General features: G+C 42.6%; 1 protein-coding gene across 1 annotated transcript in view; it reads left to right on the top strand.

Annotated features, from left to right (window-relative positions):
* Positions 1-1,138: 1,138 nt before the first annotated feature.
* PLCD1 (phospholipase C delta 1) overlaps positions 1,139-11,226 on the top strand; it is a 79,384-nt gene continuing 69,296 nt past the window's right edge. The window contains exon 1 of the mRNA XM_075271490.1: positions 1,139-1,338. Coding sequence (XP_075127591.1) covers positions 1,314-1,338 — 25 coding nt within the window. The 5' untranslated portion in view covers positions 1,139-1,313. The remainder of the gene's footprint in view (positions 1,339-11,226) is intronic.

Here is an 11,226-nt window from a genome sequence, read left to right as displayed (position 1 = left end):
CATAATAGTGTGTGCAGGGGCCACTGAGGGACATAATACTGTGTGCAGTGGCCACTGAGGGACATAATAGTGTGTGCAGGGGCCACTATGGGACATAGTGTGTGCAGGGGCCAGTATGGGACATAATACTGTGTGCAGTGGCCACTGAGGGACATAATACTGTGTGCAGGGGGCCACTATGGGACATAATAGTGTGTGCAGGGGCCACTGAGGGACATAATACTGTGTGCAGTGGCCACTGAGGGACATAATAGTGTGTGCAGGGGCCACTATGGGACATAATAGTGTGTGCAGGGGCCACTGAGGGACATAATAGTGTGTGCAGGGGCCACTGAGGGACATAATACTGTGTGCAGGGGCCACTAATGGACATAATAGTGTGTGCAGGGGCCACTATGAGACATAATACTGTGTGCAGTGGCCACTGAGGGACATAATACTGTTTGCAGTGGCCACTGAGGGACATAATACTGTGTGCAGGGGCCACTATGGGACATAATACTGTGTGCAGGGGCCACTGAGGGACATAATACTGAGTGCAGGGGCCACTGAGGGACATAATACTGTGTGCAGGGGCCACTAAGGGACATAAAACTGTGTGCAGGGGCCACTAGGGGCACAATAAAGCACACAGAAATGCGGAGGAGGGGGTTGGTCGAGGTCTTCGGGGGGGGGGGGGGTGTCAAAAGTTCACCACGGGGCCCGCCATTCCTAGTTACGCCACTGCTTGCAGACCACAAGTTCTCGACCCAAGCCAGAACTGTGGAAGGAGACTTCACCACGTTACGTGTCCACCTGTAAGCTTGTGCACTTCCCTTTATCTATTATGGGAGGGAGACCATTGAGAATTGAGCAATTGCAATGACGAGAGTGGGGAACAACTCGCTGTATAAGCAGTTCCTTGAACTTTGCAATGTAGGCTTATAATACAGGGAAAAAAGTTACACAAAAAATAAACTCCAGTTTGTTCCCTGAATAAAAAGTGAAGTAGAGACCTGTGACGACGATCAGGAGTCCCACAACCATGCATGTTGAAACATAGCAGAGAACAGTAGTGCCTCTGTGCTGCAGCCTGAATGTGCAGAGAGCAGGCTGGATGTGCTGGGCTGGGCGTGTTCAGGCTGTTAGTGAACAGCTTATTGCTGGACCAAATATATGTGTCACACACTCAGCCAGGAGAGACGGTGTAACCCATGACAAGAATACAACACTCAGGCAGACGCCTCCTTCACTTTACAGAACTCTGCCCTCTACACTGGAACCCCTCATCTACTGACGGTGTACCCTGCTGACTGCAGCATTCCACTACAAGTATGGAGTCTAATGGCTCATTACCAAGTAAGTACATCAATAAGTACTGCCGCTACCAGATGTGCATGGGCCTGGCAATAACAAAGGATTTCCCAGTACTTTATATTCTGGAACATATCAATGGCAGCTTCCATAGAGTAGCAGCACAAGTTACGGTGATAGCCTTGTCATTGTAAGTTCCACAGATATGATATACAGATGTAGCAGAGTTGAATTTTGTTTTTTAACCCTTTAGGTCTGCATTATTTGTGCTTTGTGATAATTCAGTATGTTACGACAATATCGTTGGTGTACCTGCGGTCCTATGGGAAACCACAGACTGTGATATCTTTCTAAGCTACTACAGAACGTGGATGGCTCTGCCCTGCGGATTATCGATAGTCATCCAACAGATGATTTAATCCTTGCTCATTTGCATGGTTGGCATAGTGTTATAAATCAGTGGTAATCGCCAATATTGTTTCTTTGCTGGATTAAAAATTCCTCAAAATACCCCTTAGGGGTAAACAGATCTTTGAAGTCAATGTTGCTTCATTTTGCAGGCTTGTTGTTGTTATTGCTACTACGTTGCACTAGGTTCATACTAGCATCTTTCCATAGTTCGGGTCCGTCAAGTCTAACTGACCTCACTGAATATTATGGGGTCCTCGGGTGTCTGTACAGGACTTTTTCCTCCACCGATTTTACATGGACTTTATTACCCACATTTGCAGAGTAACATTTCCTACAATGCTATATATTATTTGTCATTGGGGCTCACAATCTGAATCCCCTCAATCTCAACACGCACAAGCAAATGAACCTATTAGCTTGTGTTTAGAGTGTGGGAGGAAACACAAACACAGGGGCAACATACAAAATCTTTGCAGCTGTTACCCTTGGCCAGATTTTAAGAGAGTCTGACACCAGGACACTCGATGCAAACAAACCACAGTGAATTGTAGTGGACAGTATGCTGAGCTCTATCATATCTTTTGATAGTACAATAGATTTCCTTGAAAAATCAGTTTGTTTTTTATAAATATACAGATGAGGCTCAAGAGCAATCGAGGGTGCCAGTGTCTACAAGGTTTGAAAAACAGGCACTTGAGCATTCCTTGAATATTACTTAAAGAGTTACTCCAGTGATTTTAATTTTTTACTCATTATATTGTCTGAAGGACCATCCCATTGGTAGCAACAACGTCTTTCTTTATGCAGTAAATCAGATTATGCACTTTTTCTAGCATGGATTGCTATGCAAACATCTCTCTCTATTACCATGGGACCTCAGATTCATCCCACCCCCTCCCTCTGCGGTAGCTCTGCTATGAAAATGCCCCTCTTCTCCCTGTCCCTTCTATAATCTGTTCGCTATATAGTCCCCTCTTTCACATACTGCCCATAGTTCTCCCCTCTCTCACAGTCAGGTCACTATGCCCCCAGTGTTATCAGTGGCAGTTGATGCAGCTTCCAGTTTTTCAGGTCATTTGGCAACATCTTTCTTAGGGCCCCTTCACATGGAGTATACACTCACTTATTCTGAACGTGTAACACGTTCCGAATCAGCGGCGTTAAAACAGATCCCATTGCTTTCTATGGGAGCCAGCATACGTGCGCTCCCCATAGAAATGAATGGGCTGCTTTTTTCCCTACACTACTAATAGAGATGAGCGAGTACTGTTCGGATCAGCCGATCCGAACAACACGCTCCATAGAAATGAATGGATGCACCTGGTACTTCCGCTTTGACGGCGGCCGGCCGCTTAACCCCCCGCGAGCCGGCTACGTCCATTCATTTCTATGCGAGCATGCTGTTCGGATCGGCTGATCCGAACAGTACTCGCTCATCTCTAACTGCTAACCATTGAGCCACTGATGCAATAAATGACAAGTAATATTAAGATTTAGCATATATAAAACAAATATGATAAAAGTGTCAAAAATTGTGGATGCATAAAAATCTCACCCATATGCATCCATCTTGGTTATATTTTTGGGTACATAAAACATATTGATTAACTGTTATTTATTTTTTGGGTGGAGTATAAAGCAGCATAAATAACATGTTACCATATTTCTACAAGTTAGTATAATTTTGGCAATACTAAATATGTACAGTTTTTGTTACTATTTGTTTTACTACTTTTGGGCAGTAATAGCACAATGTTCAAAATTGCCCCCTCCATCAGTCACAACTTTAGGTATCGCACTTAATATCGACCATATCCAGCCCAGTCAATGATCTGATGCCACAGCCTAAGGATCCGATTCGTACAGCACATAGCACTGTAATCTTCTGCAGCACCGCCTTAAATAGAGAGGTTATTAAGGGGTTAAATAAGCATTATGTGGTTACGTGTAATTGGACATGTCGGTGACAGCTCGAGGTCACTGGACCTGAAAGTCTGGTTGAAACACAATGGTGTATACCAGCATCATGGGAACATCCTGTTAATTTATTAAGGGGTTTATTGGTTTTATGGAAATAATGTTTAATGCATAAATGAAAAGTTACCATTTTTAAGATATTACATGAATTTAAGATTTACTAGCAAAATGCATGCTCTGGCTAGGTTCACATTTGCTCTCAGAGACTCCGTCAAAGAAATTGCCAAAAATCATTGGAGAGAAAAGCCCTGTCCTGCACGGAGAACTTTTCTCTTCTGCACTTTTCACTCTATAGTCAATGGGATCCATCAGTGTCCATGTGTAAAGACTGTTTTAATGGTTTGGCTTTCCGTTGTTCAAGTTCTCCTGTAGACCCAAACGATGGAGACCTAGTGTGAACCTAGTATCAGCTGAACTGATCTCAGTGTAGTCCAGCAGAGCCAGGTTCATGTCTGTAAATCCAGTTGATACATGGACCAAGTTTCCTGGCCCCAACTCAGCCGTATGAGAGAACCTGTACACACCAGGTCCTGATCTCAGTTGAGAAGTGGATACAATTGCATTTGATCTACACAATGCTCTGCGACCTGATCAGTCTGAATTCCAGTCTTAGGCTAAGGCCCCAGGGGCTGTATCCGCAGCACTAAAACACTGCAGGAAGAACCGCTGCATGAATGCATTGTGGTTTTTTCCACAGCGCTTTTAAGAGAAAGTTCATAGAGTTTTCCTCTGCGGACTTTCTCTTAACATTATATCTACGGAAAAGCCGCCGGCGTTTCCGTAGATATAATTGACACGCTGCGATTTGCAAAGCTGCAACGGCTTTGCAAATCGCAGCGTGTCCACGCTGCAAACTTTTCCGCAAAGTGGGGATGGGATTCACATGAATCTCATCCACTTTGCCTGCACTGTACAACGCCGCGATTTTTCCTGCAATTTTTCTCCACTGCGGGAAAATCACGGCATTTCCGGTCCATGGGGCCCCGGCCTAAGGGTAAGTTCAACACTGAGTTTTTCGGTCAGAGATTTGGCAGAAATCTGCTTCCAAACCCTGTACCAAAAAACGCCTCACCATTCAAAGTATACAAAACGCTTCTGAGTCTTTTCCACTAGTGTTTTTTTTTCCGCTAGCGGCAAAAAAAGAAGCAAGATGTTCGTTCTTTTTTGAAGCCTGAGCGTTTTCCTGCTCACAGCTTCAATGCAAGTCAATGTGAGCCGGTTTTTCCTGCTCACGTTTTTTGGTCAGAAACCTGAAGCGTTTTTGGCAAAAACCTGATCAGGAAACGCCAGGAGGTTTTTTAAAATATAATTCATGACCGCATACCAAGAGGAAAATCCAGAAAATCCTGAAAAATGACTCAAAAAACGCTTCAGGAAACTCCTCATGCGTATTCCGATCCGGTTTTGACAATGCCAAAACCCTGACCAAAAAACTCTGTGTGAACTTACCCTAATACATTGTAGTAAACCACTAGGGAAAATAATGCAGATACCGTTGATGTATTTAAAGAGGTATTCTCATCTGGACATTCATGACCATCTCTTTCCTCATTGTGGCTACGAAGAGGTGTCAAGGGACCCCTGTTTTTGAGACAGATGCAGGTCCCAGTAGTGGTAGCTGCATCTATCTGGCATTTAAGGCTTATCCTGTGGAGATAGCTAGATGGACGACTGAATAAACTAGATAAAGCTGTATCCACTTCTCAGCAGGGCTGGTAACATAAGTGGTTGCTATCTCTCTATGACAACAATCAAATTATTATCTGGTGATGAACTGAAACACAAAGGACAGTGAAACCTCCCCAAAAGACCAATTCTTTACCCAGATCACACCATCTGTGGTGGATGTTCCATACCGAATACAACCTATCATCTTTGAGAAGACCACCCAATCCTGTTCTCGGGACCCCCAGTGATCACACAGTAAGGGCCCGTTCACACAGAGTAAACACGCGTGTATTTGGCAAAATACACGTGTAAAAATAAGACTCCCATTGACTTCAATGACATTTTTTACACGTGCAAAAAAACGCCAAAAGCAACAGGTTTTTTTACGTGTTTTTTTTACACGTGTAAAATATGTCATTGAAGTTAATGGGAGTCTTATTTTTACACGTGTATTCTTTACACATGTATTTTGCCAAAATGAGCGCGCGTTTACTCCGTGTGCATGGACCCTTACCCTGTTGACAGGAGATAAGCAGTATAAGTGTAAAATCCTCTTTAACTTTCAGTGAAAACACATAAGGAATGTAAACACCCTCCAGTCAGAAGAAGATAGATTGTCACAGGATTCATGCTGAGATCTAGGCTAGAGATAAGAAATTGGACATTTTGGATGATACAGTATTGCAATGTAAAAGGACCTAACCTGTTAGTAAACACTTTCCTCATACTCTTCTCTGGTATGTCTCCCCCACCTACATACCTATCCCTCCCATCACAAGTCATCTGAGATATCTCTACAACTCCAGGGCTGTGTGTAAAGGAATGAGAACTTCGGAAATTCCTGCTTGTTCACTATTCAGGGCAGGCTAGGGCACACCTAGAAAGTACAGGGCCTCATGCCAAACTTTTGCATGACCCACTTTCCCTTGCATAAATCAGTGCCCAGATCTGTAAAGCAGACCCAAGACAAGACCTCTAATTCTGACCCCGGGTCAGGCCCTGTGACTACACCCCTACATCAGAATCCAAAATTAATACATTAATCAGAACCCAGATCGAACAAAAAATAGAAAAAACAGATAATAACACCACCTAGCTCCTGATTTCTCGTGTGTTCAGGCTCTGGCACACAATGTTGTTGCCAGTACCAGGACTTTGTATGTGCCACAGCACAGGCCTGCGTGGGCAAGGTGGCCAGCTGGTTCCCTGAACTATGGGCCCTGGTCACAACTATAGCCCATATAGATACACCACTGTCTTATCTACAGTGTATATGTATCAGTCATGGATAAAGCTTTAGGCTGAGGCCACACGTTGCGGATGTGGTTTTCCTGCAGTTTTTTTGTGGGGCCCTCCTTAGCATAGAATACAAATATGTGATACGTTACAGCCAGTCCACGCACTGTTCGGGGCTGCATTCAATCTCAGTACTATAGAGTGTATGGAGCCGGAAACAGATGGCTCCGTATACTATATAGTAGCTGAGCAGCATTACTGCAGCTCAGCTGTCATTGATGTCAATTGGAACTGAGCGGCACAACACCACAGCCAATATACAGTGTACAGAGCCATCTGTTCCTGAATCTGTATAGTACGGGGATCAGATATCTATGGTCTATCCTATGGATAGTCCATAAAAAAAATTCCTGGAAAAACCTGTTAATATGTTTTTTATTTGTTATTAGTAATCTGGTTTATAATTCAGGCTTTTATTCAGAATAGAATTACTGGGCTGCTACAAAGCTGCTTTATTCTTATGGCATAGTGCCAGTGTAGTTTTCAGCCGTGGTACAAGAGACAATCTGTTTGCTTGGCATGCACATCCACACAGCTGAGGGGTAAAGCCAAACTGGCAGTGGACTCAGAGCACAGACGGGGCAGGGAAACTTGGCAGTTCTCAAGATACTTTTTGTTGAACCATTTATTATCCCAATTCTTTATCATTGTCATTAGAGATGGAACCAGTAGTATGCAAACAAGCATCACTTCTATGGTGTAGTGGGTTATCCTACTACACTATGGGGCACTTGTCAGACCTCATTTATTACAGACATCACAATGGAAACATTTTCTGTAGTTTCCCTTTAATGTTGTTGACCTTTTACATGCATTAACGTATACATTTTTGGGGAATGATGAGAAGCTTGTCTGTACAGAACAAGTCATCATGGCGGTCTGGGCCCAAACAGAGAAGATATGGGACAAATACATACACTAATAAACTGTATGATCTTACAATCGTGCAGAGAAGTTGGGAAACCCAGTGATCAGCTGTTCTCTGTAGATGCAATATGGAGAACAGAGCTGGAAGCAGGTAGCCCTGTTTTCTGTGTAGGGCCAGGTACATGCCCAAAGGGGCACAGTCAACTACCACAAAATTGCAATCAATGATCTGGACCTGGGTTCCATTTCTCTTTTAGATTATATTAGATATTTTGCCAAATGCACAAAAACACATTTCTCTATTTCCCGTAGCTTGGATTGAAATACATTCCCAGTTGGTGAACATTTCATGGTGAGGAATGTAACTCTAGATACTTGTATAATACTGTATATAGCTGAGGTCAATGCTCCTGTTCTTGGATCATCTGTAGCCTGAGGTCAGGTAATGTCATTGTATCACCATACAGTTTATATGCAATTATACGATAGTAGCCATGGGTGCTGTAGCCTATAAAGTTTGTGTGTATGCAACATAGCAACTATTCGGTATCTGCAGTGTGATTTGTTTGCTACATAAGCTAACTATTTGGTGTGTTTAGTCTGGTCATACCCATATAGACAAACACTTTTATTGTGTCTGTATGATAGTGGTGTTAGTGATTGGTTATGGAAATATCAAGTTGTGGACAGAAGACTGTGATATTGTGGACACAAGAACCAGAGTATCCAATGGTAGGGTAATGACATAATAATGAGATATCATAGATAGAAGCTCTTTTAGGACTCCGTTCTATGAGCCATAGTTCTGCGGACACTTCCCAACTCCTAACCATCGATCCAATGGAGAAGTCCTACAATTCAGGTGCTGTCACTGAAAATTTGTTATGTTAGGACACTCATGAGGCATTATGTTGTGTGTGGAGGCACTAAGGGCTATAATGCAAAAGTGTAGATCAGGGCCTCTAGCGCCCCCCTCCCTCTTACCCTACATGCCCCTAGTGAGATGAGGCTGAATATACACTCAGACACTTGTCAGGTTCACTGGCTACTTTAGAAGGTTCATAGTAAAGACACAGTCACATTTGCTGTGTTCAGTGACAGCATCAGGATCACACAAAGTCCGCAGACACATCTGCCACAGTCCTGATTGATTTGGGGGAAGCACGCAAACCTCACGCAGTCTTTGCTACTACAAGCTATTGCCATGTGTCACACTGCTGGCTTTATACTCTTTAAGGCTTTCCGCAGTTGTCAAATGGACATGTCACAGGAAAACTCCCATATATAGAGACTTGACAGGAAACGTCACGCCATAGGGTGTGTAGGGTGTAGCCTGCTGAACCCAAACGATAGGCACGACATAGTTCTGTTTTTGGGGAAATGACCATGCTGCCTTACTTCCAGAGAATGCCAGAATATGAAGTAGTGCATTGACTTAGCAGTGGCTTTTAAAGAGGACCTCTCACCAGGTCCGAAAAGTCCAATAATTTGACAAGCGCTGTCACGTTAAGCATTTTGTTCATTCAAATTTGTGCAGCCATTCCAAGGATATAAACTCTTTTAGCGTTGACACATATTAGGGTATATTAGCCAAGTGGGTGATAAAACTGTGGCTTCTTCGGGGGTGGAGTCTCTGTTTGCTGTATGTCCTGTAGTGTTACCACCCACTTGACTACTATACCCTAATGCATTAACACTAAAAGTCTACAATCTCTGAAATAGTTGAACAGATTTTGATAAAACACCAAAATGTTCCTTTCAGATGTCATCCATTTCCCTTATTAGTTATCCAAAAAATATTCTCACCCCCAGATGAGCCCTTTAATTTTTCACTCTATTGTCTTTCCAAAGTTAAAAAGTCACAATAGCCCTTTCCTGAATTGTTACTATTGATGCTGCTCTGCAGACTATTTCTTCCAGTACAAAGCTACTTAACATCTCGACCTTTTACCTGATAACACAAACATTTGATAAGTAACCTCATGTCAATGTTATAAGCAAAGTGCGGATCGTTTTCTACGAAACTGAAATTACAGATTTATTTAGGAAAATCCTTTCAGGAAAGCAAATAGATGTTAATGTAAAGCAGCTCTGCAGAGAGTCATTATTCATCTATAGTAAACTGCACACCTATGTATAGTACATTACAGTGTGTCACTAGTATCGGAACATTTAACATTTGTTTAGGGGTAAAATCGGAATAAAGAAAAATTAGATATGGAGCTCACCGTTTTTATGAGATTTCCAATTCAAGGCGCACGACCCCAGCCTTTGGACTCAAGAAAGCCGCGAAGATGTATATCCAGTATTCAAGAGAGAAGGTCCGCAACACTTGAATCTTCTTTAAAATATAACTTTTAATCCATTACCGTAGTTAAAATAAAAAGTATAGACAGTGAAAAAGTCAGGAAAAAAACATGTTTTTTCCCAACTTTTTCACTGTTTATACTTTTTGTTTTAACTAATGGATTAAAAGTAACATTTTAAAGAAGATTCTAGTGTTGCGGACCTTCTCTCTTGAATACTGGATACATTTGTTTTGGGGTAGTTAACCAAAACTGAAATAGAAAAGAAAGCCTGTACCTGTACAGGGACATACAGTGTATTCTGCAGCCCTATATTATAGAGACACAGGACAAAGACACTCTATGTACCGCCATTATGGAGATATCTTCCCAAATTATGTCGATGATTAGTTGCATTTGTGTCACTTATTGGGTAAAGCGATGGCACCAGGATGTACTATGGAAAGTTGACATGCTGACAGAGGCAATGTTCTGCAGACATGTGGTTACTAGAGATGAGCAAGTACTGTTCGGATCAACCGATCCGAACAGCATGCACCATAGAAATTAATGGATTCACCTGGTACTTCCGCTTTGACGGCGGCCGGCCGCTTAACCCCCCGTGTGCCGGCTACGTCCATTCATTTCTATGCGAGCGTGTTGTTCGGATTGGCTGATCCGAACAGTACTCGCTCATCTCTAGTGGTTACAGATCAAGTATACACCATTGGGGCAATTGGATTCAAAACGGCAATGTCCTCCTAGGCCAAGATAATGAATTCTGCCACACTGCAACAATTCTTGAGGAATATGACATAGAGTTGAAGGTGGTCACTTGACCTCCAAATTTTCAAGATCTCATTCAAGTTGGACATACTGGAAATCATCTTACTCATGGAGGCCTCACCTCACAATTTACAGGATTTATCTGCTCTTAGCACGTGATAGATACCACAGGCGCCATCAGAGGTTTTGAGTCTATGCCTGGATAGGTCAGAGCTGTTTTGGCATCATGAAAGGAGCACACAATATTAGGCAGGTGGTTTTACTATTATGACTAATCATAGTATGTAGAAAAACCATTATTTACAGACGCATGCTTCAGTCTGTGTAGGATGGCGTTACGCTTTAAGAAGCATCAAACACTAGAAACAGAAAACCACATCTTAAGCTGTGTGCTGATTTACTGAACCCAAGTACGTATATACCTTACCGACAATTACAGTGTGGCTTTCTATTCCTGTTTAGCAATACAAGGCAAGCATTTCATTTCCATTTTACAGCGGTATTATATAGTTCATGTTTCTTTTCTTTGTGCTTGTGTATTCCTACTACACTGCAGTGACTTTGGCTCTCGTCTATAGTGCTGATACTGGTGGAACATGAACAATAACTTGCCAAAATAGTCGATATATGGAATGGAATGTAT

The sequence above is a fragment of the Leptodactylus fuscus genome, chromosome 4 (genome assembly GCF_031893055.1).
Source record: "Leptodactylus fuscus isolate aLepFus1 chromosome 4, aLepFus1.hap2, whole genome shotgun sequence".
NCBI classification, from domain to species: Eukaryota; Metazoa; Chordata; class Amphibia; order Anura; family Leptodactylidae; genus Leptodactylus; species Leptodactylus fuscus.
Note: the sequence above shows the minus strand (reverse complement) of the source record. Positions and strands in the feature narration are given on the sequence as shown.